This window comes from Polychytrium aggregatum (assembly GCF_025602895.1).
Source record: "Polychytrium aggregatum strain JEL109 chromosome Unknown BJ171scaffold_24, whole genome shotgun sequence".
Lineage (NCBI taxonomy): Eukaryota > Fungi > Chytridiomycota > Chytridiomycetes > Polychytriales > Polychytrium > Polychytrium aggregatum.
The window spans coordinates 336,209-359,581 of record NW_026516226.1 but is presented as its reverse complement, the minus strand read 5'-3'; the positions used below and the strand labels follow the sequence as shown (position 1 = coordinate 359,581).

General features: G+C 58.2%; 5 protein-coding genes across 5 annotated transcripts; 1 reads left to right on the top strand and 4 right to left on the bottom strand.

Moving 5' to 3' along the window:
- Window positions 1–411: 411 nt before the first annotated feature.
- Window positions 412–5,049, bottom strand: BJ171DRAFT_475849 (male sterility protein-domain-containing protein; the record flags this gene model as incomplete). The annotated part of the gene is made up of 15 exons (XM_053108803.1): window positions 412–760; window positions 1,000–1,192; window positions 1,304–1,305; window positions 1,356–1,570; window positions 1,623–2,300; window positions 2,359–2,415; window positions 2,459–2,702; window positions 2,831–3,075; window positions 3,230–3,406; window positions 3,482–3,631; window positions 3,724–3,781; window positions 3,865–3,877; window positions 4,064–4,416; window positions 4,557–4,686; window positions 4,731–5,049. 15 exons carry the CDS (start codon window positions 5,047–5,049, stop codon window positions 412–414), a joined length of 3,183 nt encoding a protein of 1,060 aa, XP_052965581.1.
- A 1,386-nt stretch (window positions 5,050–6,435) lies between these two features.
- BJ171DRAFT_425260 (uncharacterized protein) lies at window positions 6,436–7,761 on the top strand (the record flags this gene model as incomplete). Its single annotated transcript, XM_053107709.1, has 2 exons — window positions 6,436–7,023; window positions 7,369–7,761. The coding sequence occupies 2 exons, from the start codon at window positions 6,436–6,438 to the stop codon at window positions 7,759–7,761; spliced, it is 981 nt and encodes a 326-aa protein (XP_052965580.1).
- Window positions 7,762–8,234: 473 nt separating this feature from the next.
- Window positions 8,235–10,215, bottom strand: BJ171DRAFT_623790 (uncharacterized protein; the record flags this gene model as incomplete). Its single annotated transcript, XM_053115468.1, has 3 exons — window positions 8,235–9,656; window positions 9,776–9,939; window positions 10,022–10,215. 3 exons carry the CDS (start codon window positions 10,213–10,215, stop codon window positions 8,413–8,415), a joined length of 1,602 nt encoding a protein of 533 aa, XP_052965579.1. The 3' UTR covers window positions 8,235–8,412.
- A 1,706-nt stretch (window positions 10,216–11,921) lies between these two features.
- BJ171DRAFT_144798 (actin family) lies at window positions 11,922–15,213 on the bottom strand (the record flags this gene model as incomplete). The annotated part of the gene is made up of 7 exons (XM_053105734.1): window positions 11,922–12,259; window positions 12,434–12,658; window positions 12,819–12,974; window positions 13,249–13,707; window positions 13,974–14,268; window positions 14,599–14,704; window positions 15,129–15,213. Coding segments are annotated over 7 exons (1,422 nt in total), but the record flags the coding sequence as incomplete, so codon positions are not given.
- A 1,024-nt stretch (window positions 15,214–16,237) lies between these two features.
- On the bottom strand, window positions 16,238–23,159 carry BJ171DRAFT_144790 (uncharacterized protein). The gene is made up of 6 exons (XM_053105733.1): window positions 23,092–23,159; window positions 20,865–22,689; window positions 18,820–20,552; window positions 17,788–18,665; window positions 17,484–17,569; window positions 16,238–17,296 (listed from the first exon to the last, which is right to left on the bottom strand). Exons 2-6 carry the CDS (start codon window positions 22,672–22,674, stop codon window positions 16,329–16,331), a joined length of 5,475 nt encoding a protein of 1,824 aa, XP_052965577.1. The 5' UTR covers window positions 22,675–22,689; window positions 23,092–23,159; the 3' UTR covers window positions 16,238–16,328.
- Between the last annotated feature and the right edge of the window lie 214 nt (window positions 23,160–23,373).

The following is a 23,373-nucleotide window of genomic DNA, read 5'->3' as shown; positions in this document are numbered from 1 at the left end:
TTTCAGAGTGAGTGCAGAGTAAGCTGTTTTCGGGATTGGGAAACCTGGCCACCATGTACGAGCTACATTCCCTCGGCGACCACCACTGTTCGGGCTCGGATGAGACGGGCGAGGCTCACGATAGAACGCGATGGTGAACGACATTCGAATTTTATGTCTATCCAATAAGCCGAAGCCTGAGACGAAGTAAGATTCACGGAAAAGCAGAGACTGAGAGGAATGTAGGATAGAAGGGGCAGACAGGGACACTGGAGTGGATAGGTGTGCCCGAACCACAGATGCGACAAACATCATCCGGGGATCGAGTCCCATCGTCGATATGACCACACTGGGTGCAGAAGGCAATCCCAACCAGAAAGGAAGAGGGAAGAAACAACCTGATCAATCTATTGCTGAATCACCGTCCGCTGATCAGTTGCGGCCGGTGCGGGTGAAGATGCTGACTTCGGGATACTCGTCGTCCTTGAGCTCGCTCGACGGCTGGATGGGGTTGGGAAGGAAGTGGGCGTGGTTCAAGTAGCTGAGACACTTCTTGGCGATCAGCACAGTCGAGGGACAGGGCGTTGGGTAGATCGAGCGGGTGTTGGCGTTGTCGAGCTTGAAGGACATGTCCATCATCATGTGCATGAGCGGGGACAGGGCATTTTGGTCAAACAAGGGGTTGGTGGAAAGAATATACTTGAACTTTTCACGAGTTTCAAAGAGGACGGGCCAGCCAAAGGCATTGACAATCTCAAACAGCTTGGTCTCGGAGAGGACACTTTGTGGTTGGGTGGTTGAGTGGTTGGGTGAGTGAGTGAGTGAGTGAGTGAGTGAGTGAGTGAGTGAGTGAGTGAGTGAGTGAGTGAGTGAGTGAGTGAGTGAGTGAGTGAGTGAGTGAGTGAGTGAGTGAGTGAGTGAGTGAGTGAGTGAGTGAGTGGGTGGGTGAGTAATCAAAGTCGGAATCCACCATCCACACCACACCACACCACATCACACACCACATCACACAGTCCTCACCTGTGCTCCGAGTCGCTGATGTGGAACACAAACTTGGACAGGGACTCCTCCGAGCCGGCAATCTCGGCAACCACCTTGGCGACATGGTCGACGGGATCCATGGTCAAGGTGACGGGAGTGGCATACGACGGAGCAACACCGAGTTGGATGCATCCCTTGACATATCGCCAGATGTAGTCATCAGAGTTGGACACTGGAGCGAATGGAGGGTGTGAAGGCGTCAGTTGATGTCAGTTGGTGGATGAGTGGCACTTGACAATCGAGACCATCGATTCATGGCCAGTCCATGTGAGCGAATTGAGACATCTGCACCACATCCATCACCACATCACACCACACCACCACACTCAGCTTACCTCCGTACTGGCTGTCGCCAGCAATGACGGCTGGGCGGAATGATCGTCACCGGCACTCCCCTCGATCGTGCCTTGTTGATCAGTTGCTCAGAGACCCACTTGGTCTGGCCATACCCGCCAGAGATGTTCCAGGCCGAGTAGATCTTCTCCTCGAGCGGCTTGTCTGCCTTCTTGGCCATCGGGATCGTGCCGATGGTCGAGATGTAGTGCAGCGGCTTCAGGTGATGGGTTGTGGCCAGTCTCAGGGCCGTCGCCGTGCCTGAGGACATTGGGTCCCTTGAGTCTGTCATAGTCAAACAGCCAGTGGACCTCGGCGCCGTTGTGGACAATCATGTCGGTCTCCTCGCTGATCTCCTTCCATCGCTCGTCCGAGAGTCCCCACTTGTCCTGCGACAGATCGCCGCACAGTCCAACGAGTCGAGACTTGAGGCTGTGGTCAAGGAAGGCTCTCTGGCTCGGATCGAGGACCAGCTTCTGAGCCGTGCTGATGATGCGCTCGACAGCCACCTGCTCGGTCGGGGCTCGGACCAGGCAGTAGATCTTGGCCCGAGGGAACTTGTGGGCCAGCTCAAAGACCAGGAAGGCACCGAGGAAGCCAGTGGCACCGGTCAGGACGATGCCGCGAGGGTCCTTGGGATAGACAAACGGAGGGAGACCCTCGGCCGTCACACTCGCATCGTCGAGCTTGGCGGCCTCGGCAGCCAGATCAACAATCGGGGGAATCATCGGTTTGTCGTCGAGGATGTCGACGACCAACTGGGCGACATCGAGCGGCGTCATTCCGTTCGACAGCAAGATCATCGGTGAGATCTCAACATCCAGCTCGTCCTTGATGGCGAGGGCCAGACGGCCGACACTCAGCGAGTCAAAGCCGACACCGCCGATGTAGTAGTTGCGGCCGTCGAGGGCGGGGTTGTCGATGATCTGGCTGCCAAGTGTGGAGATCTTGGCGGCGGTGCGGGACAGAGGGGTGTTGACGATGTCAAGGGTTGGATAGACTAACCGACTCGCCAAAGTACTCGGCATGCTCGGCGAAACGCCTGAGCTTCTTGAGGTCGCGCTTGCTCGAGTCGTTGAAGGGGAACTGGTGTAAGTTCGAAGACGTTGTGGATCGGGAACTTGGCGACGTTCTCGAGGGTAAATAGCTCCTCGGTGCGGCGGATCATCTCGCTGGGGGTTACTTTGAAGCCCGATCCCTTTCGAACGACGTAGAGCATCACGATCTCCTTCTCGGAGGTTTGGATAAAGGTACAGTCTGTGATGGTATCAGGCATGTGCTTGTAAACCAGCTCCTCGAGGGCGTTGAGGTCGACATAGACACCGTTGACCTTGATCTTCTGGTCAAATCTGGAGCGATGGTGTGGAGCGAGGGGGTGGATGGCGTGAGTACTCTCGATACAGTAGTTGGATGTGTCCTCAGGATGCCAGATGTGCACTCGCCATCAATGAGATGCGACACCCAGCCATTGACTCACCTTCCAACCACAGTGAACTGCTTCTCGCCAACCATCTCGACCCAGTCCATGGTGCAGACACGGGGAGAGCCATCCTCGAGGAAGCCGAACGTAGCAAGCCTGTCATTCGGATTTGCACTGACAAAGCTCGGGTGATCCTTGATGGGATGATCCTTGTCGACAGCAAAGCCAAGCACGCCGCTCTTCGAGACACTCTGGTCGACAATGTTGCCCTCCTCGTCAAAGAGGATACAGCGAACTCCAGGCTTGGCTAATTTATAGATCAGTTTGTCGGTTGCAATTGTCCGATTGGCAGGGAGGTGGAATACTGTGAAAACACCAATAAGACTTGCCTACAACGAGAAGGGGCGACGAAATCAGTATCAAGTCGTTGTGCTACTACGACAAGCAATTATTTACCTCGCTCGAGACATATGCAGACATGATTTCGGCCTTAGGAAATGCCTTCTTGACCTGTAGGACGACGTTCGCAGGAACAAACTCGGAGCCCAAACCGATCTTTCTCATCTCATTCCACTTGACATTCGGATTCTGAATTCGAGCCACACTGATGATCAACTTCATGAGTGAGGGCGTCTGTGAAGGTTGTATCAGAGGACAATCCGTCAGCACTGGGACGAAGGAACCTTGCCTTTGATGCACTCTACTTACCATATACAAATGCCACAGACCATCGTTAAGCATTCTGATGATGCTCTTGACATTGTCCACAGTATTGGGTGTGGGCTCGGGAAACCAAATGGATCCTTTGAGGCTCAAGACGCAAAGCATTGAGATGATTGTTGCACCGAACGAAGGTGCCTGGTTGTCATTCCGCGTTAGTTCTCATGCATGGATGGCTCAACTCTGTCGCTCAGAACCGTGTGACTTACCTGGCACAGCCCGGAACTCACATACTCGAGTCCCAGAGCGCCTCGGCCAGAGATTGCACCAGTATGAGGGAACTTGTATCTGAAGAACCACAAGGCACTGAGTGTGAGATCCTTCATTCGATCCGAGTGAGCAGTATGGATGCAATGCCATGAGTCACTTACGTCTTCGGAATGCCTTTTGGGTTGATCAGGGAGCAGCATCGAGGATTGATACACAGAGGTCAAATACGTTTCCAACCGGTGCTTCACTGTCTGTCATCTACTGTCGCAACCGCTAGAGCTCAACTTCCCATGCTCGACCTTTGTGGCTGGACCTTGGCTTATCAGCAATCCCAGGCACTCGCATACTCCTCTCACATACCAGTTGTTCCGGAGGTTGCCATAAAGGCAATAAACTCATCAAGGGGCTCACAGATATCGAGAGTCGGTGATGGAATGTCGTCCAACACCGGGAAGGTGGCAGCATCGACCAGGGTCACGCCTTCGGTGCGGCCGGGCTTGGTGTGGTGGTGGAGGATGTACTTGATCGCATGTCTGTCGGTTGGTGGCGATGTGAGTGTCAGGATCTCAGTCGACCAGCCCAGAAGAGAAGCTGGCTCAACCCAGGATGCAGGAACCAGCCTGCTCATCCTCACGATAGCAACCAGCACAAACCTCTCGCACAGGGCCCTGCGGGCTGCAGGTGGCAGGTTGAGGGCAAGGTTGAGTGTTTTCCTGGATGGAGTTCAAAGGACAGGTGAGACTCGACCCTTGACATGGCACGGAGCAAGGGTTGAACATGACCCTTGCCTGAGCCCGTCCTCACGACTCCACATCCCAACATCACACCGCTGCAACAGACCAGAGATACTCACTTGCCAAGCATCCACACGGCGAGCGAGTCGATCGCCCAGCTGGATTCGGCCTCACAGAAGGTGCCGATGGCCTCGTGGCCGTCGTCGCTCCAGCCAGGCAGAGCCTTGAGGGCCTGGGCGACCGAATAGGCTTGCTTCCACACCTGGAGATAGCTGAGTCGCTCCGAGATGCACCGTTCTCGTAAGTGTTGATCAGAAGGGCATCGGGTTCATCGCGAGCAGTGTTGATGAGACACTCGACGGGATGGAGCCAAGGGCCAAACGGATCGGGCGGAGGAGGGAACTTTGGCTGCTGGGAAACAGGGGTCTGGGGTTGAGTGTCAGCAGATTGGGCGACGACATCCTGGGTCTGCTTGGAGACAGGAGGCTGGCTCTGTTGGGCTGCTGGTGGGTGGGTCTGCTGGTAGAGGGAGATAGGGGTCTGCTGGGAGACATCTCGGTCGTCGACCGGGTCTGTGAACCCTCCAAAACAACAGGAGATGGCCCTGAGCATGGCGGAGAGGCGGGGTGAGGGCGACGAAGGTGTTGATGCCAAAGCCAGATGAGGGCAGGAGAGCGAGGAGGGAGCCGAAAGGGCAAAACGAGACAACGACGACGAGGGGAAAGGGTGAGGGAGTGCCTTTTGTCGTCTGGGCAGCCAGGGGAAAGCGCCTTTGGCCTGGCTGCTTGCCATATTGCATTGAATGGGTGCCCTTGCTTCCTCTCGGCTGCCCTCGATACTGTGCTGTTGCCTCGCCCAGCAAGCTGCTTGCAAATCCACTGTTCGTTCAGCGATCAGCTCACTCAGTGGGAACACATGTGCAAGTTCGACACTCTTATATCTTTGTTTGTGTCTGGCTGCAGATATGCACGCCATCCCACAAGTCGACCACCTCCTCGTGCTCTGGTCTCGTTCTGCTGGTCAAGCCCTGATCGGTCTCCAGCCTTGCCAGTCCATCTGGCTCCGCTGTTGACAATTGTTGATGCGGATGCTGAGTGCCTCGGCGCTCCCGAACCAGTGGCTGGATTACTGCTTTCGATGCCCGGCTCCTGTTCAATTGTGCGTTCGTCTTCACGGCCAGACACTGGCCATCAAAACCCCAGGGACCCTGGCACCTCGCTCTCTCTGTCGAGATACTCGAGTGCCTCATACATCGTACTCGAGTCGCCAGGTCTGGTCTCCATCCAGCGAGAATCCACATCGAGTCACGCACCATCTGTTCCAAACCAGCTCACTCGTCGACGAGGGCCTGTTCCATGATGGGTTCTTCGCTATGCAGCTTGTCGACCTCTCCCGGCATGTCCGTCAGTATTCAACCCGCCCGGCCCTTTCGGCTTCGTCTTGGGACCGACCCATTCTCCACTAGAGCATCCCAGGCGCCTTCTTCGCCTACGCACGTCTGTCCAAGGGATCTGCTGGGTCCTACATGGCCCTCGCCTTTGCGTTTTCACTTAGGTGCAGATACGGCATCGACCGTGAGGGTGTCCAGGGAAGCTTCTCAGGCCCACGGCATCGTCGCCACATGCACCAGTCGCGAGGGATCCGCAGTCCAAGCCCAACACTTTCGTTCTCGATGGCTCTGTCCAAGGGGGCATCTCGTCTCTCATCACATCTGGTATCCTTCATTTGCCCCTCCGACTGCCATCTGCCGCCGTGCAAGCCATGGCCCAGGGACTCACCTTTGACCACCGCTGTGGCCCGGACATCCTGACGATCGTCTTCTCCAATGATTGCTTCACGCTGTCACTCACGCTGAACGAGCTCGGTGCACTGTTTGGGATCTGCAGACGGGCTGGTCCGATCTTGAACTCCAAGCTGACTCGATTCCGCCGCTGGTGCAGGGGAAATGGCCTGTATCGCCCAGACAAGCCGCTGCCCGACTTGATCTTGCCGAGCGATATGATCGCCATCTCTCGCCGATTCGGCGATCAAGCCGTCGACGACCACTCTTGGCTTGCCGCCCTGACCGACCAAGCAGACATCGTCGCCTCGCTCTTCCTGGCTCGGTTCCTGCTGTTGAAGATCGACAGGCGGGCAGAGTGTGAAGATGAACCGGATGACGCTTATGATGACAGCGACTCTGATGACGCCGCTTCCGAGCGCTCCACGCCATCTTCACAAAACGGCCGCATCCTGAGCCTTCTGGAAAAAGCTGCAGGGGCCGGCCATCCAATGGCCCACCTGAGTCTGGCCAAGTGTTATCTCACCGGTCACGGAGCCGACCAAGACCACACCAAAGCCATCGGGCTGCTCCATGAATGTGCCAACCGCGGAATCGCTCAGGCCAGTGCCAGTCTCGCCCAATGTTACGAGAACGGGGAGGGTGTCAAGCAAGATCTCACCACCGCCATCGAGTGGTACACCAAAGCTGCCAGTCAAGGCGACAAAAGTGCTCGCCTTGGAGCAACATTCCTTGGCGGCTGGGTCTCATTCATCGGCCACGGTGTCGAGCAGAGTGATGTCGATGCCTTCAGCCACTGGCAGGAGGTCAGCGACAAGTCCACCGATCGGATCACCAAGCCCATCGCCACCCATATGGTTGGCTGGATGCTCTACCTCGGCCGGGGAACTCAGCAAGACAAGCAGAGGGGCATCCTGATCATCCGAGAGAACCAGTCTCCAGAGTTTTCCCTTGGCGATGGAAAATGCTTTGGCGGATATAATGCGCCTGGCTCCCACTCACCCGCTGCACGCAAACTCTTCAAGCTGTGTCAGCTTGGATCGGAGCGAGACTGGCTCTGCAAGCACCTCACAGCCCTGTGTCTGAATTGCAAATTTGGAATCGAATACGGCAAAGAAGGGACAAGCGACACGGCGGTGAGCATCTTTGAGCAGCTTGCCAACGAGGGTCACAGCGATAGCCAGTTTTGGACCGGATGCTGCTATTTCTATTACCGAGGAGTTCCGAGAAGCTACTCCAAGGCGTTCTACTGGTTCAGCAAGGCAGCCGACCAGGACAACTCGTACGGGCAGTGGATGGTTGGTGCGTGCTACGGCAACGGGTGGGGAGTCACCAAGGACGAAACCAAGGCAGCCGAGTGGTATCGCAAATCGGCTGAGCAGGGCAACCAACACGGACAGGTCCGGCTGGGAAACTGCTTCAGGAATGGTCTTGGTGTGGCCAAAGACATCGACACCGCCGTCTTGTGGTATCATAGGTCAGCAGACCAGGGGTGGTGGGAAGCAAAGCACGAGCTGAAGCGCCTGGGCAAGTATCAAGAATGATGTTCGCCGCCAAAGAGGATCTGATTTCCGTATGTGTCCCCATTCAATCGACGCGATATATTCCAATACATACGCGGTACAGCATGTAAACTAATGATATTGACCAGGAACGCAACAAGGGCAATCCATCATGACCTCCGCGTCGATGGCATGGCATATCCGGCCGTGTTGGTCGTGCGGTTGGTTCATCCCCAGGATCTCGTTGAGAGTTGTTTTGTCTCCGTTGGTTTCGGGAGCATTACCTTCAATACAATACCCCCTGTGACGACAATCGACTGGAATTGGCATCGCGATGCGGGAGTGCAAGTGCATTCACTTGACCATCGAGATTGCTCGAGTGGCCAGAGCCGCTTGTCTTCCAGACACTCTGAGCACGCTGTTTGGCCATGTTCGCGATGGACGGGTGGGGCATTCAGGGCCAGAAGTCATCAACAGGGCGTCTCGTTCGAAATAGGTTCTCCTGCTGTTTATTCTGTGCAATTAAACATTGGGCCGCCAAATACACTCCTGCGGCGCTGGCAGCATGGCCAATATACACCGGATTTAGCGGGCCAGAATGAAGTCAAAGGTCGTATAGTGATTATAGAGATTTATAAGGTGGAGGGAGACACGACGGTGACAAGCCGTTTAAGCAGACTCCTCGACAGCGCCCTACTTGGTCTTGGGGGCCTTGGTGGTCTTGGCCTTCTTGGTGGTCTTCTTGGTAGTCTTCTTGGTAGTCTTCTTGGTGGTCTTCTTGGTGGAGGTGGCGGGAGCCTTGGTGGTGGTAGTGGTGGTGGTGGTCTTCTTGGTGGAGGTGGCAGGGGCCTTGGTGGAGGTGACGACGGGTCCGCTAGCGGGAGGAATGACGCCGGAGCAGCGAGCGGTGCTGGCACCAAGAACGGCCTTGCAGATCTGCTGGGCAGAAGTGGTGGCATCAATGTCACCCTTGCCCTCGGGCTTGTACAGCTCCCAGAAGAAGCCGCCGTTGTACTGGGGCTGGGTGTTGGAGAGGATGGCGCTGAGGCGGGCCTGGGTCAGGGGAACCTGGTGAGTGGGGTCCTGAACGGGGTCGGGGTAGGCGGGGGTGCCGATCTCGTAGCCGACATAGGCAGGGATCTTGTTCTGGGTGTAGCCGCTCATGTAGAAGGCAACCTGGTCCTGGAGGTCACAGGGGGTGTTGTCGCCAGCGGGGCACTCGTGGAACTGGTTGTTGTCCGAGAGATCGTAGGTCATGATGTTGAGGCCACCGGCGTTGTTGCCAGTGGTCATGAAGTTGATGACATCGGGGTACCACTGGGAGGCGTAGTACCAGACACCCTTGAGGTTACCGCCCCACCAGTTGGTGCTGAGGCCACCGGCAGCAGAGGCAGCGGTGGAGAGCTTGAGGGTGGGGTAGATGGACTGGATGTTCAGGATGACGTCCTTGGCGATGGCAGTGTACTTGTAGACAGTCTGGGGCAGGTTGTAGGGGCCCGAGCCGGTCTTGAAGGTATCAGCGTGCCACATCTCCTCGTAGTCAATGTCGACACCGTCCAGGCCAAGATCCTTGGCGAGGTAGACGAGATCCTGGTAGGGATCACGGCCCTTGGTGGACCAGGTGCCATCACCGGGGACGGTGACGGTGTTGCCCTTGTCGGTCCACTTGGCGCCACCAATGAGCTCGGGGTGCCACTGGGGAGCACCGCCCTTGGCGTTGGCAGCAATGTAGCTCTGGGCCGACTTCCAGGTGGCCGACTTGGCGGGCTCGGGGAAGATGGTAAAGTCAGAGAGCGAGGTGTTCTCAGACTTGGGCTCGCAGACGTAGCAGTACTGGTTGCTCTCGTTGCAGTTGCTGAGGCTGCCGAACTGGGCAATCTTCCAGTAGTTGGGGGTCGAGGTGCCGTAGCCGCCGACAGAGTAGGTGGCGTAGGCGTCTGTGGGCGAGGGCGGGATGGGACAACAGGATGAGCGAGTGCGCTCCAGAGCGGCAGTGGGGATGTGTGGATCGAGTAACGGATGCGCTCCGGCGTGGGAAGCGGTGGGAGCTACTTACAGGGGAAGCAGTTGTAGTTCCAGCCACCAACGGAGACAAAGACCTCAACGCCGCCAGCCTTGAGCTTGGCAATCTGGGCCTTGAGATCAGCGAAACCATAGTCACCAGAAGTTCCGTAGCCAAGACCAGCAGTGGCGAGGGTGTTGCTTCCAGACTCGTAGATCCTGGAGAAGGAGGGAAGGGCCGGTGAGTACCGAGGCGGGCATCGAGGCAACCAGAGACACATGAGAATGCAGACACACTCACATATCGGGACGGAGGAAGGACAGGAAGATGCGGTTGACAGGGATAGTGGCGGCGTTGTCGGCCAGAGCCTTGAGCTTGGCAGGGCCATCGGTGGGGTTCAGGAGGAGGTAACCGCCAACGACCTTCTGGCTAGCAGCGGCGGCGGCGACGGCGATGGAGGAGGCCAACAAAACGGCGGCAGAGAGGACCTTCATGATGACTCGGATTAGTGCTGGTATGCGGAGTGGTGATGAGATTCTCGGTGATGGCGAGATGAGGATCGGGAGGGCGACGCCGGTATTTATATTTGTTGTCAGCCGAGAGTGGGCGAGAGCGACCGCGGCCGTGGGAGGGGACGGGCGACCGACGAGGTGCTTGCTGCGGGGGCGCCGGTGCTTGTCGCCTGAGGCCCTTCCTCGTTGTGCGCATCGTGCGGCGCAGCGGGGCCAGGGCAGCAAGGGCACATGTGGTCGCCCGACCAAGGCGATGCACAACGCATTGCTCTGTGGGTGTCTTGTCGCGGTGGGTGTCTTGTCGCAGTGTGTCCAGCCCCGTTGTCCTGTTGCAGCTCTGTTGCAGCTCTGTTGCGGTCGATCGGCTCTGTCACAGTGGCCCAGGGCCTTTGGTTTCGGCGACGATGCGCTCCATTGCTATCGTTATTGCCAGCAAATCACCAAGGCGACTTGCTCCAGTGCGTCTGTTTCTGCTAATGCTTCCGCTAACAATACTCCTGGGTCTGCATGCACTTGCCCCGCCAGCAGCCGCAAAAGGGACAATCCAGCAGCGTCGCTTGCTCCCGACGATCGGTGGCAGGGCCAGCCGCCCTTGCACGGCTGCTGCCCTTTCCTTTCCTTTCTTCTTCCGTGCAACCTGACATCGGCCCCGTGCTGTACAGCACTCAGCGCTCTCTGTCCCTCCCAGCCGCCCCCGCCTGCCTTGCCCGAGTGCCCCTTGTGTCTCCGTGCAAATTTGTCTGCAACAGTGCGTGTATCCCACTTGCCTCTTTGGCATTGGGCTCGCGCGTCTGGGGTCAGCTGGGCACGCGCCGCTTACCCCTTGCCGCCCAATTGCTATTCCTGTCCCGCTGTCCTTGCCGCACCCAATCCTCTTGCTGTCGGCCTTCTTGGGGCTTTCGCTCGAGGCTTTCACTCGAGGCTCTCTTGCCCGATTCGCCCTGAGGCAGCGCTCTCACTTTCTCGCCTTTTCTTTCCCTTCTTCGTGCTGCAGCCCTCTGGGCTTCCAGGAATGGCCTCAGACTTGCTTTCTGCTTCAGCAACCTTCACCGAAGCCGCGAGCAAGGCGGCCTCCAGCCCACCGGCAGGCCATGCAGGTGACTAGCAGACACCGTTGGACAATGCTGTACAGTGCTGGGCAGCACAGGCAATGTCCGCCACAGCATCACACCAACAGGCAATGCCAGACCATGCACCACCCCCACCACCCCCTCCACAAGGCCATGTCAGCTCACAAGACATGGCAAGGTCCCTCCCCTGTCGTCGTCCCCATGCTGCCATCCTTTCCTTTTCCTTTCTTTTCATCCTGGGCGATGCTCGCGTGTCGCTCCCGTGCTGCGAGCGCTCATGCGCCGTTCCTGGGGCACCTGCCATCCATGCGAGTGACCCACCCCCCATCCACCGCCCTGTCGCGGGTCTCCTGCTGCTCGCATGCTCGCGGACGATCTGGGGTCTTGTCTCTTTCCTCCCCCTCTCTTCTCAGTCCTTGCATCGCCCGGCTTTGTCGCTGCTCTGGCCAGGACCAGGCTCCGATTCTGGTACCCTGGACCTGTATCGCTCGGCATGTTTTCTGAGACATGGTGCTTCTGGGGGCGGTGGGACTGTTCAAGACACCTGGCGAACCTGGGTCTCCGCGAGCTCGATAAGCACTCCTTACTTCCTCGGGCCATGCCCAAAGGTAATCGCAATGTCTGTCTCCCTGGACACAATGTCCGTTGTGGTCGGGTGTATATTCAGGACCCAGAAACAGGGTGCCCTGTTTCATTTTGTGTGGACTCAAGGCCAGAGAGAACGGAATCACACACACTCCCTCCCTCGTTCACAAAAACGTCGGAAGAAACAGCCATGACAGGGAAGGGATGGGCTTTGGCGGGCCTTCTGCCACACCACTTTCCCAGCAGACGGCCATCTGCACCGTTACTTGTACAGTTTACAGAACCGATCCAAAGACTTTGTTGTATCGGGCAATGCTGGGGCCATACTCGTCGTACTGCTCCTTCGTGTGGCAGAAGCTGAAAAACTCGGGCTGGAGTAGCAACCAGCAGCAACCAGCACCAACCAGCAGCAACCAGCAGCAACCAGCAGCAACCAGCACCAACCAGCAGCAACCAGCACCAACAAAAGACAAACAATGCACCAGGATCAGTCGCGGCTCTTGTCACCATCACCGAGCACATGCAGTCGGTCGCCAACTACATACCGTATCAGCCAGAATACTGGCGCCTGACCAGACAGCGTTGCGCTGGCGCTTGTGGCTGACGACATTGACTTCGATCGCGGTTGCGTTGATCTGGCCGTGGCTCATGTTGGCCTGGTTCACGGCTTGGATGGCCTGAAGTCGGGCCGAGCTCAGTCGGTTGATGTCGCGCTCCAAACGTCGGGCAAAGTCCTTGAACATGGTCGATCCGCCCGAAAGCACAATGTTCTGTCGAACGTGTGGGGGAAGGACAGAGGCATAATCATTCGAGCCGTCAGTACGAGCGCAGTGGTTGCTGCCACTCAGACTCGCTTGTTGCGATCCAGGCGACCGTTTCGCGCGAACGTGGGCGATCCGCTGGCTGACAGGCACTTTCATCTGCACATACCTTGTAGAGGCCTCGTCGGTTATCGATGGGGCAGCTCTGGATCACCTGGTCGACGACTTGAGGCAGAGGAGTGAGAAAGTCCGCGTTGGAAATCTCGGGGCTGAAGAAGATTTCGGGGGCCATGAACCGCTCAAATCCAATGTCCACCGTGTATGGCTATTCACAACCCCGTCACGGCAACGAGTTGGATCGATAGCGCCATCCGTGGGATTCGAGCGTGATCCAAAGTACGGATACAAGTGAGACATGCGGATCAATATGAATGCGCCATGCTAGGCGAGAGGAGCGGCGGCATGCTCGCATTGGACTGCCTGACATCCTCTGGATCCCATCGGAGCCGATCGCAGGGCACTTGCCCTGGATGTACGAGTCTCATTCCCGACACTCCCGCAGCACATCCGCAGCACGGAGCACCGCCCGGGTCACTCACCTTCTTGGTCACGCTATGGATGAACTCGTGCTTCTTGATCCACTTGGCGCCGTCGGCATCGTACTTCTTGAACTCCTTGACAATATCGGGAGCCACGTAGGAGTAGTTTTCCTTGATGAACTTGGCCACCTCCATGGTCTCCTCGGGGGGGATGCTGTTCTCGCGCTCACGCAGGAGCTGCTGCACAAAGTAGGTGATGTCGCGGCCGGCAATGGGGATGTGCTTGATGGACGATCCAATGACGTAACCTTCCACCACCGGAATGACGTGCGTGACACCGTCTCCGGAATCGATGACTGTGCCGGTCAGAGTCTTTTGGTCGCTCTTGCTGCTGATCCAGGCGGCAGCGAGAGCCAGCACAGCCTGGACTCCAATATACAAGCCCTTGACGCCAAAGGACTCAAAGAAAATCTCGGCCGTATACTCTCTGTTCTCGGGGGCGTTCAGCGGAGGCTCGGTCTGTCATAAGTATGGGCAATCATATCAAGAAGATCGGAGCTATTAGCGCAGGCATTGCGGACACACGTGCGATGCAAAAGCTTGGAGTTTGTCGAGTGCCACCGATCGACATCGATGGGGTGTGGATCCGAGCTCCATTCACGATGCATGTCTATGCAACAGTGTGTCACCACCACACACCGCCAGACTCGACGCTCCAGCTCTGCGCAGAACGCCAGTGAGCTGCCCGACTTGTCGCCACGCGCGGGCCCCAACAGACCGCTCACCAAGAGAAAGTAGTGGTCCTCTGGCTCGCAACGCATATACTGGAATATGCAGGCTTGGTGGAACTTTTCCATCAGATCCCAGTTGTCGACTTGGCCGTGTCGGATGGGGTAGTTCAGCGAGTACGTCTTGGAGTTCTGCACTGCCTGGTCGCCAATGTAAAAGTCGAGGTCGGCAATGTCGCGCTTGTATGCCAGGTTGGAGGTGTTGCCGGTCGAGGGGCCATCGCGGGTGGCAATGGCCGTGGGGATCACAAACTGGGGATCTTGGTTGCCAGCATATCCGAGCTTGGTGTAGCTGCCGGCCGAGAGCGTTGTCGAGGGAGGGTCATGGCCGAGGGCGGGTCATGGCCGAGGGGCGTTCGAGACGGGTTGCAGACGAGTTAGCAATCGGGGGCTTCTTTCACCATGAAAGGCAAACCCTGCTCTGGCTCGCTGCTATCATACCAGGGCGCCAGGAGCGAAAGTGCCAAGAAAAAAACAGACAAGCCAGCAGCAAGTCGCTAGCAACGGGGACGTGGGCTGCTGTCGAGCACTGAGCGAGAGGCGGGAGACATGACGCCATGTCGATCCATGCGCTGTCCTCGGACGTCGCCAAATGAGAAAGGAGGAGGGCTGAGGACGTTACCCGGTTCCATTATCCATAATCACTGGGCGGGTGCGCATCATCTTGGCGACCGAGGATTCAATAAGGACGAAGGGGAATGTGGAGGATCTCGAGAGTAAAAGGGTGCCTGCGCAGTGATGCAATAGGAGGTATCAGCGGCCGTTCGGGAAGGGTTAGCCAAGTGCAGATTCTCACGTTGGCCATACGGCCCAAGCAAGAAGCGGAAATAGTGACGGCTGTTTGAGGACGATATCTCGGCTGGACGGCTGGCTAACACGCAGGTCGAGGACGCTCGACAAGCCATCGGGTGGTGCCAACAGCAAAAACAAACGAGCAGCGAGTCGCCGCTCATCCAGATATCGCATCCCACGGACGATGCGGTCCGCCTCGCCCGTGGCAACAGCAAACCCGTCCCGTCCCTCAGGGCGATTGCTCGAGTCGGTGGGTGGTCATGGAAAGCGACCGACTCAAGACCGCAAGGGACATTGGCGGAGAAGCAGGGCGATGCAGACGGGGAAGCGGTCGGCTAGAGATCCCCATCTCAAGCGTACCTGGGCAGCCGATCGGTGGATGAGAGGACAGCAGCAGGCGGTCCAAGACAGGCGAGCTTGGTCGATGAGCGACGGAGACGAGGGCAAAACAAACGCGGCAACCGACGACGGCCCTTGGCTTTGGGCAGGCGCAAGGACAGGGGGGCAGCCGCGAGGCGGGCGAGAAGCAGCGAGGCCCAATCGGCGGGCGCGAGACGCCGCCGAGCGAGACGAGCCGGATCCAGCCGCGCGGCCGCCGGATCGAGCCGACTGGTGTGTGGCGCGGCGCTCTTGAATGCATTTTGGGTCGGTCTGTGACGATTGACTGATATTTGATGTCTCAAAGCGAGAGTGGTGGATGCACCCGACCCTCTAGACAGCTCCGTACAATATCAACATATCGCCCTTCTCGAGTCGCTTGACTTCGGGCACTGTGAGCACCCTGTTTGGTCATGGTGGCAATAGGCGGTGTGTATTCAGGCCCGGAAATCAACGACAACCCTGACTCAAAACAGGGTGTCTCGTTTCAAATAGGTACGCTGTATCATTCTATGAGGGATGGAAGTGGGAGCCAGGCGTATGGAGAGAAACGACAACGGGGGGAAAGTAATAATAGGAAAACGAGTTGTGTGTGCAGGCGAGTGTGTATGCCTGGGCTCCCATTCCACCCTCGCTCAAGAGCTGGAGGCGCAGTGGCAGACCGGCCAAGGACAGTCGCGAAAAGAAGGAAACAACAATAATAGTAAAAAGTGCAGAGAATGCGAAGCAAAGGGAAAGGTCGCAACGGAAGCAGGTATGAAAGGGATGACAGGGCATTCGAGTGACAAACACGACAAGAGAGGAAACAGCAGCTTTCAGGCGGGATCACGGTCGCGATGAGACTCGAGCGCCGACCAGTTCCACGTAAAGCCTGTTGGGGGGAGGGAGGGGAAGGGATGCTGAAGGTGCTATGAGGTGCCTGGAGTGCAATCGGTCTTGCAGTTTTTCTGATTTCGTTTGCTGTTTTTTTGTTGCTGTTATCTGCTTCGGTTTGATGCATTCCACATCATAGCAAAGATTAGGGAACGACTATGTTGACCAGGCAGGATTGTGGCATCATCGGCTCGTTTGTTCGTCGATCGGACACCAGGACACGGGGGGGGGATCACTTCGATGGGCTGGCGAAGCACCAACCACTTCGATCGACCCAGAGCCGGGTATCGAGATGGATGCAGGTTGGGTCTACTCCTCGTCGCTGTCGCTGTCGCTGGCCTGCTGTTGTCGCAACAACTTGGCGCTCACAGCGTTTGCCTTGCGGCCTGGGTTGGCGCCCCGGCTAGCAGCACCTGGGGCGCTTGGCGAAAACGACGGGCCGATGTTGCCCGGGCCACGCACACCGGGATGGGGCCGCATCGCAGGGTTGAAGCCGATGCCTGGGCCGGCAGCCATTGGCATGCCGGGATAGCCGCCCATCATTTGGTGGTTCATCGCTGGATACTGCCCGGCTGGATACTGCCCGGCTGGATACTGCCCGGCCAGGTGCATCGGGAAACCTGCATTGGCGGGCATCATCGGGATATTGCCAGCCGGGTAGCCGTAGGGTCCTGCGTTGGCTGCATACCCGGGGTAGCCAAATCCGCCAGGAGATATCATGCCGTTGCCTTCGAAGCCGGCCACCGAGCCCGCGTATCGTGGGAATCCTTCGCCGCTGATACTTTCGTTGTCTCGCAGACGTCCGCCAATGTTCTTGGCCCGGGCAGCAGAGCTAACCAGGGGCTGGTCGTCGGCGTCAGAGTCATCGGACTCGCTATCGCTGTCGCTCTCGCTGCCGTTTTCGGTGTCGCTCTCGCTGCTGAGATCGGATCGGTTGCCGGCCACAGTCAATCCAGCAGCAGCGCCGTTGCTAACACTGCTTTCGGTGCCGCTGTCGTCATCGTTGTTCTTGGCCTTGGTCTTGCGGATGGCTTTGGATCGGATCTGACTCACTAATGGCGCTTGGTCGGCATCCTCGTCGTCTTCGTCCGTGCCGGAGCCGTCCGTCTCCGTCCCACTGTTGTTGCCTCGCTTTACCAGCACTTGATTGTCCGACTCGTCCGTGTCTGTGTCTGTGCCATCCGACGGAGCCACCACAGGGATACCAAAACCCCGGGAGCTTGCTGTCATAGCCGACAGGGGCTCTGTCATGGCGAGATCAGGGGGCAGATACGATGCTACAAGTGACCAGAGCGAGATCCGTCGGGCGCGACGGGAGGGGGTGAGGAGTCAGATGGGCTGCCATGACCCGAGAATCTCAAGACTCGCTTCATTCCAAGGCAGCAATCAAGAGGAAGCCAACAGTAGGAAATTGCGTTTGAAACCGCGTGAAAATGTGCAGGACAGGAGCGTGACTCAACTTACGCGACAGGACTGCAGTGACCGGAACGGGCTGTTGTTCAAAGCCGTACTCGTGGTGGCGTTCCATAATGCGCTGGCGCTCCTTTTGGCTGGAGGACAGCATCGCCAGTCACACAGGACAAAAGCCGTATCGGCAAAGGAATAGAGACAGTCAGGATTGGCCAGCATCCAGTCCGGTGACACTGCTGCGGACATAACTCCCATCCAAAACGTCAAAGGTTTCTACGAAGTATCATGGCGCGCCGGTGCCATCTCTGTGCTGCACCGCCGGACCATCTGCCGCTGGATATCGATGGCGTCGACTTACCGCTCCAATTCCAAGAACTGCTCCTTTAGCACGTTGCGCTGATACGCAACCGTCGGATCCTCAGGGACATAGGGCTCATCATCCTCACCAGCATACATAGGCATACCGGGAGGCATCATCCCCATGGGCATCATGCCCGGGGCGCCAGGTGCAAATCCGGGAGCCATGCCAGGAACCATGCCGGGCATCATACCCGGAGCCATGCCCGGCATCATACCAGGGACCATACCGGGTGCCATACCAGGGACCATGCCGGGTGCCATGCCGGGGGGGACACCCGCAGGCATTATGGCTCCCATGGGAACAGCAGCCGCCATTCCAGGGATACCACTGGGCACGAGATAGTAGCCAGGCATGCCGGGGACCTGATAGAAGCCCATCGGATGGGGAGCGTCGCCCATCACAGGGGCTGTGGCGCGGTACTTGCCCTGCTTCTTCAGGGCCTCGAGCTCCTTCTCGCGGCGCTGGACTTCGCCGAGGAGACCGCCCTCGAGCTTAGGCTTGCTGGCTTCCTTGTCAATCTTGCCCAGCAAGGGTCCGTCGAACTCGCGGTCGGGGCTCAGATGCTGCTTGCTCTTGTTGGCAGCTTGGCCCAGGAGCGACTGGTCCTGGAAGAGCTTGAAGGTCTCGCGGGCTTTGACATAGTCCAGCCCCGATGGGCCTGCCTCGACGCCGTCCATGGGACTGAACAGCGCCGCGTTGGCTACTCGATCGCGGCGGATGCGCTTGGCGTTTTCCTGGGCCTCCAGTACTTCGGGAGGCAGTTGGATGAGAGGCCCCTTCTTGCCCCCGATCGCGGCGGCGTTGTCAGGATTGGCTAGGCCAGCGAGCAGCGAGTTGTCCGAGAACAGCTTCACCGGTGAGGCACCTTGTGCAATCTGAAAACCAAAGCGAATGCATTGTTCGTGGTCAGCATATTTGCGCCCAAAGCGAGCGACTGAGCGACAGGGCCCATCGAGCACGTTTCTGTCGCAGAACAGCACCGACGATCTGGCTCACAGCGAGTTCAGCAGTCGCGCCTCCAGGACTTACATCTTGCATCGCCTCGGAAGACATGAAGGGCATACTGGCAATTGGGACTGGCACACCGTCTGGGCCAATCACCACAGGAATACCGTTGGCATCAAACACGATGGCGCCAGGGGGCAACATGCCAGGAGCAAGCTGAGGCGGCGGAGGGAAGCTGTTGCGGTAGTTGGCGATCGAGCCATCGTCTTCCTCTTCCTCATCGTCTTCGCTGTCGTCGTCATTTTCTTCCTCGCTCTCGTCGCTTTGACTGCCTTGGTCTTTGGAGGACTCATCGCTCACCTCGGAGGCATCGCTGACGCTTCCTCGGTCCGAGTCGGCTTCGGCAGGAAGATCGGGCGCCTTGATCACCATGGCAGACAGTCGCTTGCTCGTGTCGGCCAGGGCCTCGTTTTCCTCGGAGGCGCTGCCTTCGCTGCTATACTCAGATTCCGTACCGCTCTCGTCGTCGTCGTGACTCGGGCTGCCGTCGTCCTCACCACCCACATGGCGTTCTGCCTTGGCGGCTGGATCAGACTCTTTGGGCTTACCAGCGGCAGCATTACCGAGATGGGGCGGAACCCACTGGCTCGAGGCCGGGACGTGCTGATACACCCAGCCCCATTTGCCATCTGGTCCAAGCGTGGGCACAGCCATCATCACCGTATTTTCGCTGCCCGGCTTGGCAGCGTCGCCCAGGGTGGGCTGTGCAGACAACGGCAGGTTGCCGATGCTTCTCGGCTGGGCGCTCGAGCGGTCGGTGGCGCTCTCGTCAATACTTTCGTCCTCGTCTTGATCTTCGTCTTCGTCTCCGTCCTCGTCCTGATCTTTGTCGTTGTCGCTTTCGTCGTTGTCTTGAGCGCCGAGCTCGCCCCGACTGGCAGGAAGGACAGCCTCGACCGACTCATCGACAAGCTGGACACCAGGACCACCGCCAAGAACGAGCCCCTGCATCATACTTTGCATGCGGATCATCTGGATCCATCCCATCAGGAGTCGGATGCGCGCATCGACTTCCTTACGCTCAAGACTCTTGCGCAAGTGATCGCCGCGACGAAGAGCATCCGACCACATGGCGAGCTTTCCGTTGGACTTGGTCAGGGACTTGTCCGCGAGAACCTTGGAGAAAGCGGCGCAAACAGTCCAGTCTGTGAACTTGGACTGATCCAGGCCCTCAACATCGCGGCTGGTCAGGAACAGCAGACCCCAAGTCGGGCCCTGGACAAGCTTTTCCTTGGGCTCGTGCTGGTCGTCCACGCCAGACTCTGAGTCGGACGCCGAGCCGGAGCCGGAGCCGGAGTCGGAGCCGGAGCCGGAATCGCTCTCGTCCGAGTCGGTTGCGTCGCTGTCCTCGTCACTTTCCTCGTCGGTTTCCTCGCCACTTTCCCCATCGCTGTCCTCATCGACTTCTGACTCGCTGTTATCTTCGGTGTCAGCGTCGGTGCCTTCGGCTTCATCGTCGGATGATGCTGCAGGCGCAGAAGCCGCGAGTGTCTCGGACACGGCGATTTCCTCTGTACTTGCTGACGCCAGCGGCTCAGCGACCCCAGCGTCCGTGTCGACAGCAGGCTGGCTGTCTTCGAGATGGTCCTGTGACTCGAGGGATGCAGACACAGGAGGCTGCGACGCCTCGACTCCGTCCTGCTCATCAGAACCGAGCGCGAGCTGCTTGGCATCTTCTTCGCGGACCTGGGAGAGGGGCTTGGAGTCGTCACCTTCATCAACCGAATCTTCCTCAGCAGATCCAGGCTCGGAGCTCTCTGTTCATGGAGAGCATCGGGTTCGGTGATCGCAAGATAGCACGCATGATAGCCAACACGGAATGATAGGGGGGGGGAGCAAGAAGCAGTCACGCAAATGCGCGTTAGTGCTAGCGTACACCATGAGTCCGAGCCAAAGCCAAACGATGCTCGGTGTGTGCCCGGTGAAGAAGACAGGTCTACAGCGGCCTCCCTCAGACTCGTCGCCCCCACAGACCGGTACTGCTCAGTTTAACCCCCAGTCGATGTGACTGGGCGGTAGGACCGTCAACAAGGATCGGTACGATACCAAACTCCCAAACAAGGACTCACCAGTGCCGGAAACGCTGCCTTGCTCGCTGTCATGATCGGGTACGTTGGCGGAAACGGCCTTGGACGCCACAGAAGCATAGCTTGCGCGCTTGGTGCCGGACGCCGAGGTGGGCACCTCGGCCGAGAGACGACTCTTGCTGGACTCTGCGACAGACAGAACCTTACTCTGTCGCCGATCGGAACCAGCCGTCAGCAATGACTGGCGCTTGTTTGACGAGCCCGTCGTCTGGCTCTGAGGCGACAATGGAGAAGGAGGGACGCCGAGTGGATTTGTGCGGGTGAGGCGCTTGGATTTGCGGCGCTCGGCCGATTCAGTGCGCTCGGGCTCGACAATGGGAGGAGGAGGGTCGAGTTTGCCGACCTCGCCCTCGGCCAGGGCACGCTCGCGCTCGGCAAGATCGGTCTCGAGGCCAAAAGCAGCCGAGATGGCCACGATCCATCGGCAGAGCTCCATGTTGTCTTGACCAGGGGAGAAGTACAGGAAATCGGGGGCGGGGCGCTTGTCGTACTGCTGGTCGCCACTACGTTCGAGACTGAAGCCACGCTGTGGGTTTGCAAAGGTCGGAAGAGCCTGGGGCTTCAGACTCTTGGCTTTGAGATCGGTCGGAATGACATTAATGATGGCGTTGATGCGGCCCAGAGCCAAGAAGGACGGGTCGTTCCAGTCAGTCAGCTCGGGGTTCAGGACAGCATGCGCCGACTGGACCGTGTCGATCTGGATGATCGGGCGGGCAGTCTTGGTGTCCTTCTTGGGCTCGAACAAGAGAACCTCGGTGCGCCGCTCGATTTGGTCGTCCGGAATGGCCTCTTCCTTCTTCTTCTTGGAGCCAAAGAAACCCTTTTTGACGGGGGTCACGGGCGAGGGAGACTGAGGCAGGATGGTGCGGGTGCGAACCACCATCTGGTAGGGCCTCCACTCGTTCTGGTAGGTGAAGCGGGCAAAGATCTGGCCCTCGTGGTGAATGGTGTAGTTGGGCTTGGGCGTCTGGAAGGGCGTCAGGGCAAATTCGGACCAGATGTCGTAGAAGGGGCCGCGCTTGAGGAGCTTGAGGGCGTAGAACTCGTTGAGCCGAGTCTGCTCAAAGCCAGAGAGGCGCAGAGCCGACACCCACGAGTTGCACTGCACCGTCGACGGGGCCACAAACATCATAAGGTTGGAGCCCGCACCGCAGAGGCCAAAGTAGTTCAAGAAGGGAGACGGCGGCGGCGGGATTTGCTCAAACTCGGGCGGATCGTATGGGAAGGGGAAGAGGTCGACGACGGCATCGCTGACGTTGAGCAGGAGCGAGCTGGGACTGGCGGCCTTGACCCTGGTGATGATTTCAATCGAGGGCGTGATGTCGAGGTTGATGGTGCGCTCGAGACTCGGAATAACCTGGTACGGGAGGCTGGCCAGCTCATCGGTCACCTTCCAGAGTTGCAGTACCGGTCCCCAGAGCTCGGCCCAGTACTTGGTCCAATAGGCCTCTGGGTTCTTTGAGCTTGGGCGGAGGAGCTTGCCATCGATGTCGGCGATATTGCGCTTGTAGACAAACCCAGAAAAGTACAGTTTGTGGCGATAGGTGTAGAAGAGATCGTACGGGTCGTCCATTCCCAAAGGAATGGTCGATCGGTTGAGGGCAGGGTCAAGCATCGACATTGTTGCAATCGAGCTGGAGAGCACTGCTGAGACGGGAGGAAGCAGGGATGCGATCGGAATGGCCGCAGGAGGAGCATCGTGGGAGCCGGTGGCTTCGCTCTTGGAGGAGATGAGCAAGGCGGACGCCTTTGGCATTTTCGAAAAGAACGATCTCTTTTCGCCTGGGTCCATGACTAGATGTAAACCCTGGTGGCAGATCGTTGGCGGGGAGCCGTTGCGGAAGGTTGCGAGTGGTGGCGGCGGTTGCAGGCGGTTTCGGGGCAGTTATGGAGGGTTATAGGGGCGAGCCGACGACGATGGCGACCAGGACATATTCAGAGGAGCGAGACAAACGACGAGCGGGAAAGATATGGAAGTGACGGCAGAGAGGCAGAGTTGGAGACGAATGGATGAGTCAGCGCTCGCTGCAGCCCAGGATGGCTGGCAAAGGACAGGGACTCGACATCGACGGCTGAGGCTCGCCAGACATCGGAACCGGGTGTGGGCCATCGACGACAGCATCGCCAACAGCATCTGGACCTGGAGGCAAACCGACGCAATTGCCAACCGGCCAGCGAAAGAAGGCCCGACAGCGACAGCTGGACTTACCACAGGCAACCAAGGCGAGACGGAGGTCGAGATGTAGCCAGACGGAAACAGGCAAGCCGGGATCAGCTCGGTGCAGAGGCACTTGCAGAGGGTGGGTGGGCCAGCCAGCAAGCAGTCTTTTCTGTGGAGCGCGCATTCGCCTTTTTCTGCAGGTCGGTCGCACGAAGACGGTGGATGTGTTTCGGGAAGGGGTGCAGATCAATGCCGTCAATGCCGTCAATGCCGTCAATGCCGTCAATTCGATCGATGCGATCGGTGCGGTGGCTCGCTTGGCGAGTGTGA

What these genes read in the sequence shown, in the direction of transcription:
- BJ171DRAFT_144790 (XM_053105733.1), bottom strand. Translation starts at nt 22,674, where the DNA reads ATGGACCCAGGCGAAAAGAGATCGTTCTTTTCGAAAATGCCAAAGGCG. An exon ending in CTTCCGAGGCGATGCAAGAT is followed by an intron (nt 18,666 to 18,819) that starts GTAAGTCCTGGA and finishes TTTGGTTTTCAG; the next exon opens with ATTGCACAAGGTGCCTCACC. An exon ending in CAGTTCTTGGAATTGGAGCG is followed by an intron (nt 17,570 to 17,787) that starts GTAAGTCGACGC and finishes GCTGTCCTCCAG; the next exon opens with CCAAAAGGAGCGCCAGCGCA.